The sequence below is a fragment of the Macrobrachium nipponense genome, chromosome 2, assembly GCF_015104395.2.
Source record: "Macrobrachium nipponense isolate FS-2020 chromosome 2, ASM1510439v2, whole genome shotgun sequence".
NCBI lineage: Eukaryota > Metazoa > Arthropoda > Malacostraca > Decapoda > Palaemonidae > Macrobrachium > Macrobrachium nipponense.
This window is the reverse complement of record NC_087201.1, coordinates 100,179,801-100,203,787: the sequence shown is the minus strand read 5'-3', so window position 1 is coordinate 100,203,787 and position 23,987 is coordinate 100,179,801. Positions and strand designations below refer to the sequence as shown.

Genomic DNA, 23,987 nt, shown 5'->3' with positions numbered 1-23,987 from the left:
AAGGCAGCCTTGTAACTCGCTCCACTTTGTCAGGGGATGGTTTTTCATGTTCGTTCTTGTCCGCCAGTTCCGAAAAATGCATTGTGTTATTTTATTAATTATGCATCTTTTCCATAAATCCTTTAAAAGTTTTACATTATTTCACTGTATCCAAGAATATTGTATGTATTCTCATATTATTGTATTTTAAAATACTACGGCAAACTTAAGCCCGTATTCCGCAGAGCGGCCAATGTTGTGGTTTGAAATCAGCTGATGAATACGAGTTTGTTTCACCATAACGCAATTCTGAGCGAAATGCTCTTGCTTCTAGTTAGCATAAAACGAATATCTATATACTTGAACTTATATGAGACAGTTATTTTTCCTTATTACAGCATGTTTTTAGGTGGAAATATTTATTGTGTCGTTGTGAATGTGAACTATTTTTTTTTTCGTTAACAGATTACTTGGCGGCATGTTTATTGCGTAACAAAAAATTACTGATTCCGTTCGCAATAATCCTTTATATCATCATAATACGAACTTTACGTTATTTATCTTATATCGGCGTGAAACCAACAGTAAAATGTGTTCTTTCAAGCACATTAGTTTTGATTAAAAATGATTTTATCCCAATTTTATCTACAGTTGTGTGTGATGGCAGACGTTTATTGCAGTTTTATCTTTGTTGCCAATGTACAATAATAGTCATTAGCAGCTTGAACAGTTTTCTCAGCTTCAGTTATAACTAGGTTTAAATTTAACGGTATATTTCCCGATTGATCTTTAATCTATATTGATCTCTGATCTATAGCGAATAAAGTTATTACATTAAGATATCTCAGTTCTATTCTATCATAACTCATTTATAACATAAATACGGCAATGTTGCACTGTAGTACGATGATCGAAATACAAGCCAAACAGAGTTATCCAGTTTGGTTGTACTTAGAAAAAAAAAAAGGTCCGTTTTTCCCTTCTCGTTCAGTTGTTCATGGCTGTGAACACGTTCACGCACGCACGATATAACGTTAAAACCCATACTTTCATCATTCTCTTTTGCTGTTATTGAACTTATGTAACTAGAAGATGGATAAAGTTAGGCCATTGTAATTTGATCTCTCATAAAATCGGACTATCGTAAGACTAATGATCGTAACCTGAACACTACAGCTACCTGTACACTGTATAAACTTTATTATATCTTTACATACTCTAGACACCCACATGTACTGTACAGTAAATTCTATAGTACTATACTGCATAAATATAATTTTACTTATTGCGCCGTTGTGGGATTACGGCGATTTTGACTGGTCTAGAATTTTCGAAAGAAGGTGTGCGGCGGCCGTAGGCTTTAAAATCGCTCAGCGTCGAAAATCGCTTGGCGTCGGTGGCCAGGAACGGAACCCCTGCCGCTAACCGAGGGCCGCCTGTATATATATATATACACACACACACACATACATATACATACATACAGGCGGCCCTCGGTTAGCAGCAGTTGTTCCATTCCTGGCTGCCAATGCTAATCGATTTTTGGCCCTAAGCAATTTTAAAGCCTACGGCCGCTGCACACCTTCTTTCGGAACACTAGACCCATTAATAGCGCCCTAGACCAATCAAACGGCACCATAATCGTACAATGGCAAAACAAGTAAAATTATATTTATGAAGTATAGTACTATAAAATTTACTGTACAGTACATTATAGTACAGTCGCACCCCTACATACGAAAGTCCCTCTGTACGAAAAATCCAGGTTATGAAGGCAAAGACGAAGATTTTTTTGCTTCTGTGTACAAAAATAATTCAGGTTGCAAAAGGGTGTTTGTACTGTAAAGTCCGAGATTTGTAAACTCGCGCGCCGCCAACTCAGTAGACTCGCCACCATCCTCCCTCTCTTCCATTTGTTCCTGATGCTAGTCACCGCCGTAAGATTCTGCTCTCCTATTGGTTAGCATCTGTCTCATCATGCATCTATGTAGGGCGTTCATTGACCATTTCGTTGTGGCAGCGTTATTGTAAACACCTGGAATTAGTTCGTTCACATAGATTTCGTTTGTTAACGTAAATTCGTGTTAGTGATTTCCCTTTCGTTGTGCTGTAAGTTACATTATCGTGTTGTGTGTGAACTTAATTACTTATGTTATTAGCCATGGGTCCTAAGAACGTTGCTGAAGTTCACAGAAAGAAGAGGATGCTTTCTATGGAGACTGAGATGGAGATAATCAAGAAGTGTCAGAGTTTTCTGCCATTTATTAATGTGTTTTGTAAAGTTTAGTGTTAATGTTTTCTGCCATTTTTCAGTGTGTTACATAAAGTTAAGTGTTCATGTTTTCTGCCATATGTCCTCCTCCTCTGTCACCACTTTTGGACATCGCCTCACTCGAAAGGTAAGTTCCACATTTTACTACATATGTATGTACATCTGTGTACAGTATTTCTTGTACCCTGTACACTAGTACACTTTATTTTCAGGTATAGTCACGGTTAGGTTAGGTATTGAATGGTCCAAATTGTTGTATTTCATTGTTTATTGGTCAATTTAGCTTTTTGTAGGGCTTGGAACGAATTAGGCAATTTAATGTAAAACATAGTTCTGGATACAAAAAAATCAGGTTATGGAGTCCGCTTCGGAACGGATTAATTTCGTAACCTGAGGTACTTCTGTGCTAAAAATACTGTAAAGTGAAAAAAGCCTAGCTTTAACCCTTTTGGTGTAGAGTATGTAAAGATATAATAAGGTTTTTTTATACGGTGTACAGGTAGCTGTAGTGTTCAAGTTACAATAATTCGGTTTACGATAATCCGATTTTATGAGAGACCAAATTACAATAGCCTTCATTTATCCCATCCTCTAGTTACATAAGTTTAAAAACAGCAAAAGAGAATGATGAAAGTATGGTTTTAATGTATTCGCGTTCTCCGGATTCGCGAACTCACTGATTTGCAGATTTCTCTCGGGACCATATCTACCCACTATATGTGGGGGATTCGCCTATTCGCGGCATTTTCCGGCAAAAATCACCACCAATTAGTATAATTTTGATGTTATTTTCATGACTAAATGTATTTTTATTGTATAAAAATGATTTATTAATTTTCAAATATTAATACTGATTAACCCTTTAATGCCGATTGGACGTATTAAACGTTGACATAAATTGTCTGTTGGGTGCCGATTGGACGTATGGTACGTCGATAAAAAAAGTTTTATAAAAAATTCGCAGAAAAATACTTATAAGCCTACCAGGGAAAAACTTTTGAATCATGCGCCTTGGGGGATGCTGGGAGCTCACGGATCAAGGCGATGGTTTGTTTACAATCGTTACGCAGGCGCACAAGTGCGAATTTCTATTTTATCGCACTAAAATGTATCAGTAACACATCTCAGAAATTATTTTGTCACTTTTGACATAGTTTTTGCACCAATTTAAATTAGCCGTTACATGGAGTATTATATATGAAAATGTGCGCAATTTCATGTAAAATACGACAAAAAATACTCATGATTGTAGCTTTTATCAGTTTTGAAATATTTTCATATAAATAACGATAATTGCCAAAATTTCAACCTTCGGTCAAAAATTGACTCACCGAAATGGTCAAAAAATGCAATTGTAAGCTAAAACTCTTATATTCTAGTAATATTCAATCATTTACCTTCATTTTGCAATTAAATTGGAAGTCTCTAGCACAATATTTCTATTTATGGTGAATTTATGAAAAAACTTTTCCATACGTCATGAATTTTTTCGTTCGATTGTCGTAATGTTTGCACCATTTTAAATTAGCCGTTTCATAAAGTTTTATATATGGAAATGTGTGTAATTTCATGCACAATACAATTAAAAACAACCATGGTTGTAGCTTTTATCAGTTTTGAAATATTTTCATATAAATAACGATAAGTGCCAAAATTTCAACCTTCGGTCAACTTTGACTCCCTTAATGGTCGAAAAACGCAATTGTAAACTAAAACTCTTATATTCTAGTAATATTCAATCATTTACCTTCATTTTGCAACAAATTGGAATTCTCTAGCACAATATTTTGATTTATGGTGAATTTATGAAAAAAAAAAAAAATTCCTTACGTCCACGTTGTAACTCTACCGAAAAAAATCAGAAATTTTTTTGTCCGATTGTCGTAAACTTTGCACCATTTTAAATTAGCCATTACATAAAGTTTTATATATGAAAATGTGTGCAATTTCCTGTAGAATACAAAAAAAATAATTGAAGGTTGTAGCTTTTCTCATTTTCGAAATATTTGCATATAAATCACGATAGATAGAAAAAAAACCACGTTTGGTCAACTTTGACTCTACCGAAATGGTCGAAAAACGCAATTGTAAGCTAAAACTTTTACAGTCCAGAAATATTCAGTCATTTGTCTTCATTTTGAAACAAATTGGAAGACTCTAGCACAATATTTAGATTTATGGTGAATTAAAAAAAAAACTTTCCTTCCGTATGTCACATTCTCGTAATATTTGCTCCGTTTCATAGTTTTTTATATGAAAATGTGCACAATTTCATGTAGAATACAAAAAAAAATATTGAAGGTTGTAGCCATTCTCATTTTCGAAATATTTGCATATAAAAAAAATATAAAAAATTCGACGTTCGGTCAATTTTAACTCGTCCGAAATGGTCGAAAACTGAAATTCTAAGCTAAAACTCTTACAGTATAGTAATATTCAATCATTTATCTTCATTTTGAAACAAATTGGAATTCTATAGAACAATATTTAGATTTATGGTGAATTTTTGAAAAAATAAATTTTTACATCCGAGCGTTATGAATTCATGCATCATTTTGTGATAATATTTTCTCTGTGTTGCTTTGATCGTTTTACAGTGTGTTGTATACCAAAATGATCGCAATTTAGTGTACAATACAACGAAAAAAAATTAACTCGTTAGCTTTAACCGTTTTGCTCACAGCACGATTTGAATACAATTATTTATGAAATTTCGTTTTCGCGCTATCATATATCGCATTATTTATTTATGATAATGAATTTTTTTTTCATTTCTTATGGTTGCATACTAAACTTCAGGCAATGACAAAAAATGGACTATTAATCTTGAAAACTAAGCGCGCTGGGATTTTTTGAAAAAAAAAATTTTCCGCTTCGGCACTCACTCCGAGACCCCATCGGCATACGGGAGACAATTTTTATTATACCCCTTTGGCGTTAAAGGGTTAATACTGTATTAGTAAGTTTAATAAGATTAAATGATATCACAAAGTAAAAATAATAAAATCTCTCTCTCTCTCTCTCTCTCTCTCTCTCTCTCTCTCTCTCTCTCTCTCTCTCTCTCTCTCCTACAGAGAAGTATGGTTTTTTTGTGTGAAGAATAATTGATTTCATATTTTCAAATATTAACCCTCTTTCGCCGATTGGACGTATCAAACGTCGAGTCAAAATGTCTCCCATATATGCCGATTGGACGTATTATACGCCGACTCAAAATTTTTTTTTTTAAATTCGTGGAAAAATACTTATAGGCCTACCAGCTGAAAACTTTTGAATAACGCGCCTTGGGGGATGCCGGGAGTTCACGGATCAAGGCGTTGTTTTGTTTACAATCGTTACGCAGGCGCGCAAGCGCAAATTTCTTTCTTATGGCACTAAAAAGTATCAGTGACACATCTCAAAAAGTATTTCGTCACTTTGACATAATTTTTGCACCGTTTTAAATTATCCGTTACATGGAGTATTATATATGAAAATGTGCGCAATTTCATGTAGAATACAAAAAAAGATACTCATGATTGTAGCTTTTATCAGTTTTAAGATATTTTCATATAAATAACGATAAGTGCCAAAATTTCAACCTTCGGTCAACTTTGACTCTACCGAAATGGTCGAAAAACGCAATTGTAAGCTAAAATTCATATATTCTAGTAATATTCAATCATTTGCCTTCATTTTGCAACAAATTGGACGTCTCTAGCACAATATTTCGATTTATGGTGAATTTATGAAAAAACTTTTTCCTTACGTCCGTGCGGTAACTCTTTCGATAAATTTTTTCGTGCAATTGTCCTAATGTTTGCACCATTTTAAATTTGCCGTTACATAAAGTTTTATATATGTAAATGTGCACAATTTCATGCACAATACAACAAAAAACAACCCATGGTTGTAGCTTTCATCCGTTTTGAAATATTTTCATATAAATAACGATAAGTGCAAAAATTTCAACCTTCGGTCAACTTTGACTCTACCGAAATGGTCAAAAAACGCAATTGTAAGCTAAAACTCTTTTATTCTAGTAATATTCAATCATTTACCTTCATTTTGCAACAAATTGGAAGTCTCTAGCACAATATTTCGATTTATGGTTAATTTATGAAATAAAATTTTCCTTACATCCGCTCGGTAACTTCCGAAAAAAATAAGACATTTTTTCGTGCGATTGTCGAAATGTTGGCACCATTTAAAATTAGCCGTTACATAAAGTTTTATATATGAAAATGTGTGCAATTTTATGTAAAATACAACATTAAATGATTGAAGGTTGTAGCTTTTCTCTTTTTCGAAATATTTGCATATAAATCACGATAATAGAAAAAAAACCACGTTTGGTCAACTTTGACTCTACCGAAATAGTAAAAAAACGCAATTGTAAGCTAAAACTCTTACAATCTAGTAATATATACAGTCATTTATCTTCATTTTGAAGCAAATTCTAAGTGTCTAGCACAATATTTAGATTTATGGTGAATTAAAAAAAAAGAAACTTTCTTTCCCTCCGCGCGCCGATTCGCGGCCACAAATCTCCAAAATGCGTACGTCGCATTCTCCTAATATTTGCTCCTTTTCATATTAGGCGTTTTATAGTTTCATATATGAAAATGTGTGCAAATTCATGAAGAATACAAACAAAAATATTTGAAGGTTGTAGCTTTTCTCATTTTTGCAATATTTGCATATACAAAATATATATATAAGAATTTCAACGTTCGGTCAACTTTAACTCATCGAAAATGGTCGAAAACTGCAATTCTAAGCTAAAACTCTTACAGTATCATAATATTCAATTATTTGTCTTCATTTTGAAACGAATTGGAAGTCTCTAGAACAATATTTAGATTTATGGTGAATTTTTGAAAAAAACTTTTACGTCCGCACGTTACGAATTCATGCATCATTTTGTGATAATATTTTTTCTGTGTTGCTTTGATCGTTTTACAATGTGTTATATATCAAAATGATCGCAATTTAGTGTATAATACAACGAAAAAAAGTAACTCATTAGCTTTAACCGTTTTTTGCACAGCTCGATTTGAATACAATTATGTATGACTTTTTAGTTGTTGCTATCATATATTGCATTATTTATATATGATAATGATATTTCTTTTCATTTCTGATGGTTTCATACTAAACTTCACTCAATGACAAAATAAAGGATACCAAAAATGAACTCTTGATCTTGAAACTGAGCGCGCTGTGATTTTTTGAAAAAAATTATTTTTTCTGCTTCCGCGCTCACTCCAAACCCGCTTCGGCATACGGGAGACGTTTTTGTTTTTAGGGCTTAGGCGTAAGAGGGTTAATTAATATTAATGTATACAGCAATAACATCAATTCATTAAAGAAAATACTAGAGTGAATAATTAGTATGATTTTAGTTTATAAATTTTAAAAATTATGTAAGAATGAAGGAAATCGCAGTCTTCTCTCTCAAACTCCAGGTACTAAAACTGTCAAACATATCAAGTAATGGGACGGAGGGGAGCAGCTGTTGGATTGTTGCCACCAAGTGTGTTCATGAATTTCTCTCTCTCTCTCTCTCCTCTCTCTCTCTCTCTCTCTCTCTCTCGTCTCAATCCTTCTCTCTCTCTCTCTCTCTCTCTCTCTCTCTTATTTACTGAGACTCGAGAATTTTTATAGCACATGTACTATTACTTTTTAATACTTTAAAATAATAATAATAATAATAATATTGATATAACTGTAATTACAAAATTCATATTATGTGATAGTGTTTTAAAGAAATACAATAATCTATCCATTTCACTCCTTTAATTAAGGATAACTCTCTCTCTCTCTCATCTCTCTCTCTCTCTCTCTCTCGTCTCTCTTATCTCTCTCTCTCTCTCTGCCACACAGGATATGTATGTCATAGTGTAACTCCCTCCCTCTGTTTCGCTGGAAGCAATATAAGTATTTTCTGAGAGAACAGAGAGGTAAACACACACACACTCTCTCTCTCTTTACTGAGATGAAAGAATTTTTATGGTACTAGTATGTAAAATGTTTATTGATATTTTCTGTTAATAATAATAATAATAATAATACTGTAATTACAAAATTTGTATGTGGTAGTATTTTAAAGAGATAAAAATGACCTTTCCATTTCACTTAAGTAAGAATAACTCCTCTCTCTTACTGTGATAAGAGAATTTTTATGGTAGATGCATGTGTTTATTAATATTTTCAAATAATAATAATAATAATAATAATGTAACTAACTGCAAATGAAAATTTTTCCCTTCGTCTTTTTCTGTATCAATTTCCCTACCTTCTCGTAACTCCAGTGACGCTCGCAGCTGGGAATTTAATGGTTTTTATGCAGTCTCTCTCTCTCTTTCTCTCTCTGAGGAGATTCTTTTTATGGTACATGCATGTAATAAGTTTATTATTAATATTTTCCAATAATAATACTATATGTGTAATAATAATACTATAAATGTAATTACAAAATTCATATGTGAGTATTTTAAATACAATAATCTTTCCATTTCACTCTTTTAAATACTGTAAGGACAACTCTCTCTCTCTCTCTCTCTCTCTCTCTCTGCTGCAAGTGTTAGAAGTACGTATGTATGTACGTACGTATATACCTTTAAGGGTACTAATGTTTAGGATTACTTTGAGATTATATTGATACAGTCTCTTAAGATTAATACATTAATATGATAATTTAAGGTAAATTTGATGTAGGATGTTACATAAGGTTTACATTTGGTCTCTCTCTCTCTCTCTCTCTCTCTCTCTCTCTCTCTCTCTCTCTCTCTCTCAGCAAAAGAATTGATATACAGACAAACATAATTGTTCAGTCCTCTCTTTCTCCCTTCTCTGGAATAGATATGTGTATTTATGGGGGAGGAAATAAGTGTCGCCTATAGAAGTTCCTTTCAGTCTATTGATATCGTAAGGAGTTATTCTCTCTCTCTCTCTCTCTCTCTCTCTCTCTCTCTCTCTCTCTCTCTCTCTCTCTCTCTCTCTCTCTCTCTCTCTGTTATTGGCTGTTAATATATTTCTAATGGTAAAATGTTTAAGATGACTTTGGAATGATATTAATAATACCAATTCAATGGTATCTTTGATGTAGGATACTTTAAGTATACATTTGGTATTTGAACTTTCAAGATAGGCAGATATGGGCATTTTTAGAGGGGAGTTCTAACTATTCGCAGGTTTGCGCTATTTGCGGGGGTCCCTGGTACACATCCCCCGCGAGGGAACACTGTATACTCGTTGCGTAAACATGTACAGCCATGAACAGCTGAACAAGAAACAAAATTTTTTTTTTTTCTAAGTGTAACCGAATTGGACAACAACATCCTTTTGGCTTGTATTTCAGTCAGCGTACTATAGTACACTATTACCGTAGTTGTTATAAATGACGTTATGTAGAATAGGACTGAGATATCTTAATGTAATAATTTTATTTGCTATAGATCAAAGATCAATATAGATCAAAGATCAATCGGGAAATATACCATTAAATTTAAACCTAGTTATAGCTGAAGCTGAGAAAATTGTTCAAGCTGCTAATGACCATTATCGTGCATCGGCAACAAGGATAAAACTCCAGTAAACGTGTCATCAAACACAACTGTAAATAAAATTGAGATAAAATAATTTTATCTCAAAGATGATATAAAGGAAAACTGCGAACGGAACTGTGTAATTTTTTTTACTCAATAAACATCCTGCCAACATAATTTAACAAAAAAAAAAATTAGTTCACAATCGCAATGGTCATATTTCCACCTAAAAACACTGTATAAGGAAAAATAACCTTGTCTCATATAAGTCAAGTATCTAGATATTCGTTTATGCTGACTAGAAGCAGGAAAACTTGCTCAGAATTGCGTTAAATATGGCGAAACAAACTCATATTCGCCATCAGCTGATTTCCAAACCAAAACATTGGCTGCTCCACGGAATAACTGGCTTAGATTTACCGTAGTACTTTATAATACAATATGAGAACACATACATACTTGGAAAAACCATCCTCTTGATAACGTGAAGGGCAGTTTCAAAAGCTGCCTTTGTATCATATTTGTGCAGAAACAAAATTACCCTATATGTAATACATTTTCATACATATTTTAAACATAAAAGCATGAACATCTATAGAATCAGCACATTCATTGCTAAATTTGGACTTTTTTAACTGTATATTTTTGGAAGAGCGGCAGGCGGTAGCTCACAAGAAAGAACATGAAAAAGCATCCTCTTTGATAACATGAAGGGCAGTTTCAAAAGCTGCCTTTGTATCCTATTTCTGTGCAGAAATAAAAATACCCTATAAGTAAACTTAATGCATGACCATTTGTAAATCGACACATCCATAGCTAAATTTGCACTTATTTAACTATATTTTCGGCATAGAACAGCGTCAGAGGTATATATTTTACCCAAATACCTAAGTAATAACTCTCAATGAAAATTTTTAATATCATTTGCATAACCTTTATGGTCTGAACGGTACTTCTACAGATGTATGTACTTGTTAGACATAACGGCGCTAGCGGCGCTGTTAACCTAAAATTGTGCTGTAAAAATACCTTAAAATACCTTATTTTTTTAATAAATATTTTTGATGACAGCAGTAAAACCGATTCGCTGCTAGCTATTGCGCCGTTAACCGCGGGCCGCCTGTATATATACACATACAGTAAACCCCCTATATTTGCGTTCTCCGGATTCACGGACTCGCGCATTCGCAGATTTCTCTTGGGAACATTAACCCCGCATTATTCATGGAAAATTTGCTTATTCACTTTTTCTATGAGAAATATCCACAAATTCCTGTGTTTTTTTTTTCATCAATTTCATCATAAAATGCTCTTTTTGTGATAAAACTATTAAAAAAAAACAGGTATTAAAATTTTTAGCGGGTTTTTCTTGAATTTTAACTAACAAAATAGGAGATTTTAAGCATTTTTATAGGGGTTCCAACTATTTGCTGGTTCTAACTATTCATGGGGGTCTGGAATGCATCCCCCGTGAATACGGGGTGGACCACTGTATAATTTATCTGTTTAGCTTTTGTATATACTTTTTTCTCCAGGTTTTCTCATATTAACCGCAGATAGGTTAATGTGAGTGTACTAAAACACTAAATCATACAATTTTGGTATAATGTTGTTACTTTGGAATTGCATTTATTTGCTGTTTCTTGATTGATGGTTTGAATTTTAATTGGAAACTGTATACTATATTAAAAAAATTGAATTTCAGGTGGACTTTGGAATGCATTTACCAATGCAGAAGAATGTAATGCCAAATCATTTGGACTTTTTCTACGTACTCAGCGTCAGTGGGCTGCCAAACCCCTTGATGATAGCACTGTAACTAAATGGAAAAAAGCTTTGAAAGTACAGTATTTTACTTTTTTCATTCTAGATTTAGGCTGTCCCTGGTTATCAGCAACCTCAGTTATTGGCAAGCTGGTTTTACGTGACTTGTCTAGCGACAATAAGTGGATTTTGGGTGCCGATGTGCACCGATCCCCGCTCATTGGCGCCTCTCCCTGCTTAACAACACAGCCAGTCCCTGGTTATTAGTGTGCTTATCAGCACCAATAACCAGGGATCAGCGCAATTATTGCATATTTTTGGTCATCTGCAATTTTCAGTTATCACCGTGCCGTCGGGAATGGAACCCCTCGCCGATAACTGAGGACTGATTGGCTAGACAGCATTATGCCTTGCCCAATGTTCCTAATTAAAGTAGAGTACTTTTCCTTTGCCCATATATATATAATAATTTGGTATGTTGTCTAGAAAATCAAAATTTTTGAAAGTAAATTGTATTTTTCCTAACAGTACATACCTGGGGTCCTGTACATAAAGAATTACTTTCAGCATAGTTGGAATTACAGCCGTTAAATTCTTGAACAAGGTGGGTAGGTAGTAACTACTGTCTGGTAGGCCGGTAGACTCACCTGCCCAGATGTGAACACGCCACTGCCTTTTGGCCCAGGTTCAGATTGAGGGGTGGCTTGAGGTTCACATAAATGTAAAGGACCTCAGGTTTGTATAGTTAGGAAAAATACAATTTACTTTAAAAAATTGTGATTTGTTCCTTCACGATAAACAAACCCTCGGTCCTTTACATAAGGAAGAGACTGATTGGTGGGAGGAATGTGAGTGAGCCTCTAGAACTGACTGGGGTTCTACACATCTGGGCTATTCCTCCTGGTCGTAAGAGCAAGGAGGAGTGCCCTACCTCTGACAACTTGATCGGAGTATAGGAGCTGCATGATCAAGAGTCAGACTTGTGGGCCTTTTCAGTAATGAAAACACAGGGATTGTACTGCCTGAAGAACTGCTTCTTGTGGGTTGGATCAGGGAGGAAGTTTCTATTTACTTTGGAAGCAGAGCTAATCGGGCGGGGAACAGGCAAAGTCTTCCGTTATTCATTTACAATTCGGGGTGAACAAAGAATAATTGTACACCTTACGAATTAGGAAATGTGTATCAGAAGACAAAACTCAAATTGTCTGAAGAAGGTCGTTCTGTCATCGCAGCAGCCGATGGGTCAGGTGCGATGAAGCGGAAGACTAGGCTACAGACTTCTGTCATACTGTGGGGTAAACAGAAAGATGATAATGAGTCTAATGAGATATATCTTTGTCTGAAAATTCTTGCAACGGTAAATGTGGTGTAGGAGAGATGGGCATTATGCGAGAATTCTGATCCAACCACAGACCCAAGTCTGTGATTGCCGGGCAGAGCTTTGAATTGGTAGTTAATCCTCTACGAAGGAGAAACAATACCAAGCCGAAAGAACCTTGGAGAGCAAACAGTACTGAGAACAGACCACTCGCTCGACTTGTCATACTGAGTTGCCTGGTTGTGCATGCCATGAAGAAATGTGTTCGGCTAGAACCATCGAGCATAAAAAAGATACACTCGGGCATCTGCATCTCAACTGAAATGGGAGGGAGGAAAACCCTCTGGTTCGGTGATCATGCAAATGCTTTGGTGTTGTTGGGAAACAGTACCACTAGTTATCTCAAAATAAAACCGGTAACTTTTGGGAGACCCGAAGGGTTGTCCCGAGTTTCAGGGTAATTAAGATAAGGCACTATTTGTCTCGGTCACATACCAGAGGAATTAACTTACAGATATGAGCCTACTACTTGGACAAACAACTGATAACAGAAGCATGTCACGAGAGAAATAAACTAGTATATTTGTAGGCTCCTGTAAATTGCACTCCAGCCTAATTCTTCTTCATTTGAGGGACAAGAATAAGGACTAGAAGCAGACCCCTTCATTCTTTAATGATGAGAGCAAAGGTGAAGTTTTCCTGAAGGGAGACGTCTAAGGTGATAACAGGATAGCCAAGACGATTATTTCAAGCTGAACTGGTTGTTCCTAAAACAGTAGCACTGGAGAGGTGCTCAAACCCATCGGTGCTACCCATCCTGAACAGATCGATGTATGTTCGGTAAGATCCTAAGATCGAACTGAGTTAGACTATAGAATTCCTCTTATGTCCTTGTTCATTCCTGTATAACCAGGAAATAGAGGGAAAAAAGAGAGGAGGATTGACCGTTCTTGCCCGCTCTTCCCTGAATTTGCGATGCTCTCACTCAGCTACACGAATCATTCATTCCCACAACCATTTAGTTTGTGCGAATGCGAGCAAAAGCTGACTGGAGTTAAATGCAGTAAAAGCTGGCAAGAACTTACCATGTGTTGCTATGTATATATCTTCTCCGTAATCGAATCTCATGAAGAGGACTACATAGAGGACCTTCTATCTCCTTCAGATGCCTTGTCCCAAGGGAGAGCAACATCGATCTTGGCCCCTGAAGAATAGCCATTCCTGGCTTTCACAGGTGGGTCAGAGTCACCAAGGCGGCTTGGTCCCTTCTCTCATCCTGCGCCACTATCGTGATGGAGAAAAGACTACCTATCACCGACTGTGGTTATACGACCCCCCTTGGGGGTTGTAGACCCGGACACACCCGTACACGGGTATACCCAATGCAGCCCTGGTTCCATGAGTATCGCCCATGGAACCAGACATGAGAACAAACCTGGGTTCGAACTCCTTGGGCTCCTGAGACACTATATTTTGTGGATAGTGTCCAGGATCCCGCTCCTTCCGAAGAGACAGCCAGTTACTTTCTCTCCATTGAAAGGATGCAGACCCTTAGAAGTCTCAAAGTGAGACTTCGTAAGGGCGGAGAATACCTTCCTCCTCTTAGGACATGGGCACCCCTTTGAAGAGGGAGGTTAGGAGGCGTCAGATAACAAAGACGAAAGACAATGACCTCATGAAAGCTCGCTGCAACACAGGAAGGGAGGGTGCTATGTCCTGGCAAGGAACCGCATCGATCAAGTGCAGAGAGTTCGTTCGTTAGAGCCGAGCACTCAGATCTGTAGAGCTGTCTGGTCGAGCTGAGCTGAGCAGATCACCACTACATAATTACAAGTGGTAATCGTCTATCAAGAACAATTATTTCTCCCCGATTAACTGTTCTCCTTTGAGGCTGAAACTCCGAGAAGAAGAACGAGGGATTCTGCGTCTGCTGTCCTACATGTTCGGGCCCTAAGGTCCTATACACAAGTACAGTACGTGACCATTCACCCAGGTATTGCATACAGTCCCAAGCTCTACATAACTCCAAACCAGACTGAGGAGCAGACTCATCTGTACTGGTAAAGACTCGTCTTTCCATCCAAGCACTCTTAATAGTGAGCGTTTGGCAAGCGTTAGAATTCGTAAGAATTCCCACGCACGGCAAGAAAAACCCCACTCTTGTATGACAATAATCGGGCAAGCCTTGTCTCGCCCTGGTACTCAGCAGTATGATGAAGCCAAGCACTCGGCCAACGAAACCAAGGGATCCAGGCGCTCGGTGAGATTCCCAATTATTGTAATAATCATCAGGAATGCCCATTGCCCGAGTGTTTGGAAATCTCAGAAAACCAAACGACTCTGCGAACGCTAGAAATTCCAAGGAATTTAATGGCTTAGTGAGACTCCTGATTTTCGTAATAACAGTTACCGGGAATATCTGTCTCGCCTGAGTGTTTGGAAATTGCAGAAAAACCATAATACAGTGGGGCCTCGCTTAGTCACAGATCAGCAATCACGGATTCAGTTAATCACTGGTTTTTCCTTGGACCACTTAGTCTATATATCGCTGGTATGAATCACAGCATCGCGGGCTTGTCGGTGGTAGGCTAAGCCTCGTCCGGTTCCGATAACCAACAAATGCATGAACAGATTCACATTATGATATTAACTGACAATAAAGGTAATAAAACCATATCTTCATAATATATAGATTATTCATGGAATAATTCCACGTCATTGACATCAACTTGTAGTTGAGTGGCCAGCAGAAATGTAAACATTGAGTTACACTTCACAGCACCTTTGTCATTCTTAACATTTTAGAAATGTTAATAGTAGTAGTTTAATTACAGTAGTAATAAAATTTAGGAAAACATAAATTTTCAATTCGAACTTCATTATTGTTTTGGTATAACATAATCAACTTCTCTGAACACTGCAGTCATACAAACGATAATTGTCATAGATTATCGTATGTTGTTTGCAATCGGCGACGAAGCGTAAACTTAAATAAAACCATTTTTACCTTATATATTATTGTCATATATTCATAATAAAACGCAAATCTTATATATTATTGGCATATCTTCATAATAAAAAGCCTCTTCAAGGAATAATTCCTTGGGGAATCCATTTTTCAAAAGACAAAAATACACTTTAAATGTTTACAGTATACAATGAACAATGATTACTTTATTTTGATGTGATTACATTAATATTACAGTATGGTACTCTAAGCAGTACAGTAACTATTTTTTATCATAAATGTATATTCATTCACGAAAAAAATACATATGACCACCGTGACGTCACCGTTCTACAAAGTACCGATGTATTTTTACGTAAGTATCCTCTAAACTCTGTCATAAATCACTTGACTTACTTTTTTTGTGAAGCCCAAATGCTACGTATATTCCGGAAAATTAACGAAATCACGAATTTTATCATAGGGCAAGATTCGCTAATTACTGTTTTCTTCTTCTTTTCATGACTAAATGCATTTTTAGAATAAAACTCATTCACAAATTTTCAAATACTATGAATGTAAATAGCAAAATCTCTCTCTCTCTCTCTCTCTCTCTCTCTCTCTCTCTCTCTCTCTCTCTCTCTCTCTCTCTCTCTCTCTCTCTCTCTCTCATCACTTACAGAAAAAAAACTATAATACTGATCTATTATTATCATAATAAAAGAACAAGATGGTCCCCGAAAGAATAGAATTATGTGTTGCCATATTTTTATTCTTTCTGTGATTTACGAAACTGTGCTTCAATACAACTTTTATAGTTGACTCAATGATTATCACATATTATAACAGCATACAAGAGAATATCTTATCACTATCCATGTTTCATTTCTTATCATCATAAAATATTTAAAATACAAATTTCATTGTTATTCTCGAGCTAAGATAGTCATGGTCTAGTCCCAAGCTGCTCTCTCAAGCTATTCTCGTCCTAAGCTGCTATCTCAAGCTATTCAAGTTACTCTCGTCACAAGCTGCTCTCTCTCTCTCTCTCTCTCTCTCTCTCTCTCTCTCTCTCTCTCGTCCTCTCCCTCTCGTCTCTCTCATCTCTCTCTCTCTCTCAATGAAATATGAATTACTGTATCATAATATCATAAACTATTATGTACAAAGTTAATAATAATAATAATTCCATTAATAAATTCGTTTCTTTTAGCAACAATTGTTTTCCAAAATAATTCTTTTGGTAATAAACGTCCATCAGCTGATCCTAAACGTAAACAAAAGACAAAACTAGATTTTTATTGCTGTATTTTGCTGTTTATACATTAATATTATAGTTGGGTGCTGTAATTATTACAGTAAATCATGTTTTTTTATCATAAATATGTTCATTCACGAAATAGATATACTATGTACTTTTAGTTTGGTGCAGCAGCCAAATCATGAAAATAGAAAGGAATTGTTAGGTAATTATAATTTTGTTTGCTGATCTGATGCAGGGGAAATTGAAGATAGGAAAGAAAACTTTGAATCTGTCTTGAATTTAGTTTAAGGTGATAGTTAGGTGATAGTTGAAGAAATATTTGGTGCTTGAACTAAAGTAGGCAGTTATAAACATTGAAATAGTGGTCTTGGGTGGGTTAATTATCAAAGTAGGCGGTTTAAAGCAATTTTCAGGGGGGGTACCAGGATAACACGGGTATTTACTTATCACGGGGGGTTCTGGGCCCTATCCCTTGTGATTACGAGGCCCTACTGTACTCTGAGAATGCCAGAAATTCCAAGGAATTTAAGCATTCAGCAAGATTCCTGAGTATTGTAGCAACAATTATCAGGAATTCTCGTCTTGCCCAAGTGTTTGCAGATCACAGAAGAGCGAAACACTTGGAGAGTGCTAGATATTCCAAAGAATTTTAAATGCTCAGCGAGACCCCCGAATTTCGTCAAACAATTATTGGGGTGGGGCCCCTCCTCAGCTCCCATTGAAATTGAGGAGGAACAGGCATAAATACCAGTCCTAAATGCAAGCATTTAAGACTGGAAAGAGAGTACAATTCAATAGAATATACAATCGAGGCTCCAAAAATGCAAGAACCCATAGGGGACTGCAAATTGAAATCCATCCAAAGGACAGAAAAAAGACATGGAGACGGTCTTTAGTTTTGACATAAGATCCTTCCTCAATGATGTGGACGAATGTCTGGTAGGACCCTAAGGTCCTTCCAGGAACATAGTCCCCCGACGCTGAATCCTACGAAGAGCACTCTGCAGGATCCCTCCTATTCACCTCGCCCCTCCCAGCGTAGCCATAGGAATTAGAGGGAATAGGTGAGGAAGACTGGACGCTCTCGCTCACCTTGCTACGGGAACTAGCAGTAGAAGCGAGTCATGGGCAGCCATCAACTTGCGGTGATGGCCATGACACGAGTCTAGGAAACCGTTATTGTTTGGAGAAAATGCGTTCCCGAGGAGGGTTACGAAACTCTCACACAGCAGGTGAAATGTTCACCGCCCCTATGACTGGTCGGTCACACGAACATAACTGTCGTCTGGGTGGGGCTGAGCGTGCACCTGACCGAAGAGAGCTGGTACTGTCCTCCGACGTGTCTAAGTCCTCGTCGAGGCCGAAACCTCTCAAGAGGACCAAATGGGAGAGCCCGTGCTGGTCTCTGCATGCATAGTCCCGCGGGACCATAACGTCAACCCTGGGAACCGAGCAATCACCGCGAGAGCGATCAACAGCAAGGCGTGAGTCACCTGAGCGACTCGCTCCTTTCTTCCACTCTATGCCTGAGTCATGTAGGTGAGCAGACTTGGCGTCACTGACTCTGGATGCACGCAAATCCGAAGATTCACATGCACTCGGGGACTTGTGAACAATCGCCTTACTTGGAACTACAGTAGTACCTTGAGATACGAAATTAATCAGTTCCGAGGCGCCCTTCGTATCATGAGGTTTTTGTATCTTGGACCACATTTTACATGTAAAATGGCTAATCCATTCCAAGCCCTCCAAAAACACCCCAGTAAATTTCATAATAAAGCTAAATTGACCTATAAACAATGAAATGCTACAACAATTTGGACCATTCAATACCTAAATTAATAAAAAAAATGCAAAATATAACCTGTAAATAAAGTGTATATTAGTGTACATGGTAATAAGAAATATACTGTACGTACGTAAAATGTGGAAGCTTACCTTTCGAGTGAGGCTACGTACATATGTAACTATCCAAGGAAGATTGCTTCTGCCTACTTTTCACAATGTTCCTGTGTGAGCCTTTTCGGGGGGTGTCTTCTGCAAATTATTGCACTTTATGAAAAGCGGCTTTAATTTCTGCCGTTTTTTTTTTCTTTTGTACATATGTACGTACGTACACTTTAAAAAATATACGTACATACTACATACGTAACTATCCAAGGAAGATTGCTTCTGCCTACTTTTCACAATGTTCCTGTGTGAGCCTTTTCGGGGGGTGTCTTCTACAAATGATTGCACTTTATGAAAAGCGGCTTTAATTTCTGCCTTTTTTTTTTTTTACTTTACATTTTTTTTTTTTTTTTTTTTTTTTTTTTTTACTTTACATAGGTGTGTATTTTTTTTTTTTTTTTTTTTTTTTTTTTTTTTTTTTTTTTTTTTATATATATATATACAGAATTTCATGACTCTGTTGGCCCTGGTGTCCATCAAAACCCTGTTCAACCAAATGCTCTCTCTGCAACTGATTTGGGTACTGAATGTTCGGCTGCTGACCTTCAACATAAACTGAAGTGCCTTGATTATACGTACTACTGGTATGCATGTTGTAAATGATTGGTCTACACCCTCTGTTCAAAAGGAGTGGAGATTCTACCAACCTTTGCAAAGTTTCCAGTTATCCCATGAGAGAGACCTTGATCACTTATCCCATGTGAGAGATCTTGGTCACTTTTTTTATAAAATACGTACACATTGACGATCCCGAAAACGAATACCGCGTGCGTACTATAACAATGCTGGTACCGAGTGGCCGAGCCACGCCACCACGTGTACATAGTAGATGCATGATGGGAGGGACGCTGGCCAATAGGAGAGAAGGATTTCATGGCCGCGACTAGCATCAGGAACCAATGGGAGAGCAGGAGGATGGTGGCAAGTCTACTAGTACTACGATGGCGGCGCGGCGCGATTTTCAAAATTGTTATCCAGGCGAATCTCGAACTTTCAGAAACCTTTCGTATCTTGAAAACTTTTCGTATGTAGAGCCGTTAAATTTTTCGTATTGGCTTTCGTATCTCGAGTTTTTCATAAGTTGAGCCTTTCGTATCTCGAGGTACCACTGTAGTCTTAGGGGCAGAACCTCTAGGATAGCAGCAGAATTGGAAACAGCATGACGGTTACTGTTCCCAAAGAAATGGGAGAGCCAGTGGAAGACCCAACTGCCTCCTCAGTTTGAGGAGGCAGACCCTTAGAAGTCCCATGACGAGACTTTTTGGTGGGGGTGGGGGGAGACTACCGTCTCCTCTTCGGCAGGGAGCCTTAGAAGTCGAAGGGGTGGATGCTGATGAAAAATATGATTCTAAAGAGGAAGATAACTACACTTGACGAGCTTCTTCCTCTTTGACTTCTCTAAATTCTGCAAGACTTCTTCTACAGGATGAGGTATATTTACCAGATGGAATAGTTAATAATCACAGGGCAGTGGCGAAGGCTTTGTCCAGTGACGAAACTCCAGGATAGCAGTGGTAAATGAATATGATTCCCAGCAGAGGAACAGTACACATACTCGAGAGCTAATATCACAGAATGCTACGAGTCACAGGTACAATTCCAAGGTTAGGATAACCAACATGAAGAGATACCCAACCATCTACTGTTGTAATCACTATCACCCCTCTTAGCCTGTAAAAGAAAGAAAATATGATTTGTAATGATAAGGATACTCCTTTCGCATCCAAGGGCAACACCCTCCGAAATGAGAGCAGATCCCCCAAACACCAACACCCCCTCCTCCATCTCCGTCGATAGCTAGCAAAAGGACGAATGAGAAGAGGAATTATCGAAGGAAACAAAGGACAAACCTCCGAAGTTCCCCTCAGTAATTTCCAAAGCCTGAGTGTAAATTTCGGATAAATACATGTCTCATCCTAACATTAATGGACAAAAATATGCACTAATAAAGATGTTGGCATACCCTTGCCACTGACCTTTAACACAAAGTAGAAAGGCGGCTATCAAGGCTATCACAAAAAGTGGGTTTGCATTTTAATGATTAAAGTCAAGTAATTATTAATATAAAACACAATATATATTTATTCGAAATAAGAAATTAAAGATCCCACCAGGAAAATGATCAACAGCTAGTGAGCAAGAGCTCACAAACATACATCTTCATCGAAAGATGGCCAAAAGCCAGACGGTAGTTACTACCTAACCACCTTGTTCAAGAATTTAACGGCCATAATTCCAGCAATGCTGAAAGTAATTCCATATGTAAAGGACTGAGGGTTTGTATATCGTGCAGGAACAACACATTCTTATCCAACACATTGTACTACACAATATTTATTACTTTGTACTACACAATATTTATTACTTTGTACTGTGCAACATATATTACTTTTTCATTACAGTCTTGTCAAACTTCCCAGTTAGTAAGTTATAAACCCCAAAACGAGTTAATGACCAGTCAGCAGCCAGGAGAAAAGTAGTGGGGTGGAATTCATCAGTAAAGGGTTACGGAACTTGTAAAATGATAAAGACTTCTAAAATTAAAATGAGTTCTCAAAATGAAATGGTCCTCAGTACTTTACAGCCTTTTAGCAGGCAGTGTTAGGAACCTCCAAGGAAGATGAAAACAAGGTAAATAAGAGCACTATATGTAAGGAAACAATAGTGCTGAAGAGTGAGGGAAGTGATGGAAACTTTGACAAATTGAAACAAGGACAATTGATGTGCTCAGAAGTTAAGGTATTAAGAAGCTGGCCCAAAATCTGTAGGTAGTTAAACAGAGCAGCATAAATTCTGGTGGAATTCTGATAAAACAAGATAAAATGGAATAGACCTATTTGTCAAACACTGAAATGGCTGAAGTTTTAATAGAAGTGGCATAAATTGAGACAATAGTGAAGATTAAGATGTTATTAGGAAAGGAGGGACTTTGTTTGCTTTTGGTTTACTTGCCTCAACCAGGACAACCAGAAAGAGTCAACAGAAGAGTTTTTTTGCAAAGGCAGTGGAAGAGGTGCTACAGTCAAATGGAATACTGATAGGTAGAGACCTTAATAGTCACATTTTAGTAGACAGTGCTGATCTTCAGAATGTTATGGGTAGATACATGCATATTTGGAGACAGAAATTAGGTGTGAATAGCAGGGCTGGAATTTTATCAAACCCAGGGATTTTAAGTTCATTTTTAGATAATGATATTGGAATTAAAATACCATAATTAAAAATACTGCATATAAGTTTTAAACTATAATAATAACAATGTTTCACATTAAAATCTGTGATGAAAGAAGATATTTTGATTCAGTTCTACATACTAGGACTGTTAGCATTCAAGGCTAATACTACTTTACCTAATGAAATGACCTTCAGAATATTAATTTCTCAGTTCAGGAGATTTGGTAATGTTTGTATGGAAACAGCTTTTTGCTAAAAACTCCTACATATTGACCTTCCTTCTTAGGTTTTCTAAAATTTTGGTTGTAAACTTAGTTAAACAAAAAGGTCTGCCAGTAAATTTTGGTAAGTTTAGATTTCCCATAAAATTTGACAAGGGGTTCCATCCCAGTTTATTAATTTTGTAATTGTCAGTTTAGTATAGTTGTACCTTTTACCTTTGTGATAGTTGAGATAGTTGAATGCCCTTTGCTCCACCTTGGTTAATCCAGTACCTGAGTAAATCCCAGACAGCTGTTCCCACCTGAAGACATAACTCATGTACTAATGACCTTTCTATGTAAAAAAGCAGTCTTTAATCTTCTGTTCCATTGTATGTTTGTGACAATGCCTTCGAGTAAATGTAAAAGGTCTTATACTTAATTGTTTCCATGCAGCCTTATACCCTGTCCATATTTTAAATCTTGTTGTTAATCCTATGATAGAAATTATTTGTATATTTATAGTAGTGTGTGTACCATATAAGGATATGCACATAGATTTGCCCCGATGGGAATAAAAACCTGCACTTTCGTAAGTGGAGTTTCTTGGGCAAGGCTTTCTGGGGTTGTCACTGACTCAAAAAAACAAAATCATATTGCATAGGCCTGTGTCCTCAAGCAACCTCAGGTGGCCTAGGTCAACCACAGGGTTCTCAGCCATTGAAGCTCACAGTTTTCACTATCTCCGTTTTTCATTGCTGAGATTTCTGTTGTGAGTGCCACGTGTATGAGAATTCTTATTGTTCATTATTCTAAGGGCCTCAGTGGCGTGGTTGGTATGGTGTTTGCGTCTCACCTCGGTGGTCGTGGGTTCGATTCTTGGCCATTCCATTGAGGATTGAGAGATGTGTGTTTCTGGTGATAGAAGTTCACTCTCAATGTGGTTCGGAAGTCACATAAAGCCGTTGGTCCCGTTGCTGAATAACCACTGGTTCCATGCAACGTAAAAACACAATACAAACAAACAATTATGCTTGTATAAGAAAATTCTTGGTGTTCATTATTATCCCTGCTAATTGACTTCAAGTGCCTTCCAGTGGCTGAAGATATTTTTTAGTCACAGGAGTCATTTTAGGTGCTTTTCCCTTTATTTATCATGTGAAACTGATTTGATCGACCTCCCTTTGTCACTATTGGGCTTGTTGCCCATCTCATGTGAGCATGATATGGCTTTGATGGAAGATAAACCCAAGCTCCTCCAGTTCCAGCATTCCCTAGGGGCCCCCATCTGCTAGGCCACTTGCGACTGCAGCACTCCCTCTGTCCCGTCATCAGCAGGGCAGAGGCCCCAACATCAAGCTGGCCCTGGTGAGGATGATGAGGACCTTCTCCTGGTTTGATAGGTGACAGGCAGTATGGCTTTAGGAGGTAAAGGATGCTGTGATTCTAGAAAGGTGTACCACATTTAGGGTGTACCTAGGATCATTGGGGAAAGCATTGTCCTACGTAATGTGGCATGTGGGCTCAGGAGTCACAAGTCCTTCCTCTCTGTGGTCCAGCAAAACATCTCACAAGAGTTAGTTGGCTTTA

General features: G+C 37.1%; 1 protein-coding gene across 1 annotated transcript in view; it reads left to right on the top strand.

The window, feature by feature from the left end:
• LOC135220845 (probable endonuclease 4) overlaps positions 1-23,987 on the top strand; it is a 333,180-nt gene that overhangs the window by 146,316 nt on the left and 162,877 nt on the right. The window contains exon 4 of the mRNA XM_064258405.1: positions 11,486-11,622. Coding sequence (XP_064114475.1) covers positions 11,486-11,622 — 137 coding nt within the window. The remainder of the gene's footprint in view (positions 1-11,485; positions 11,623-23,987) is intronic.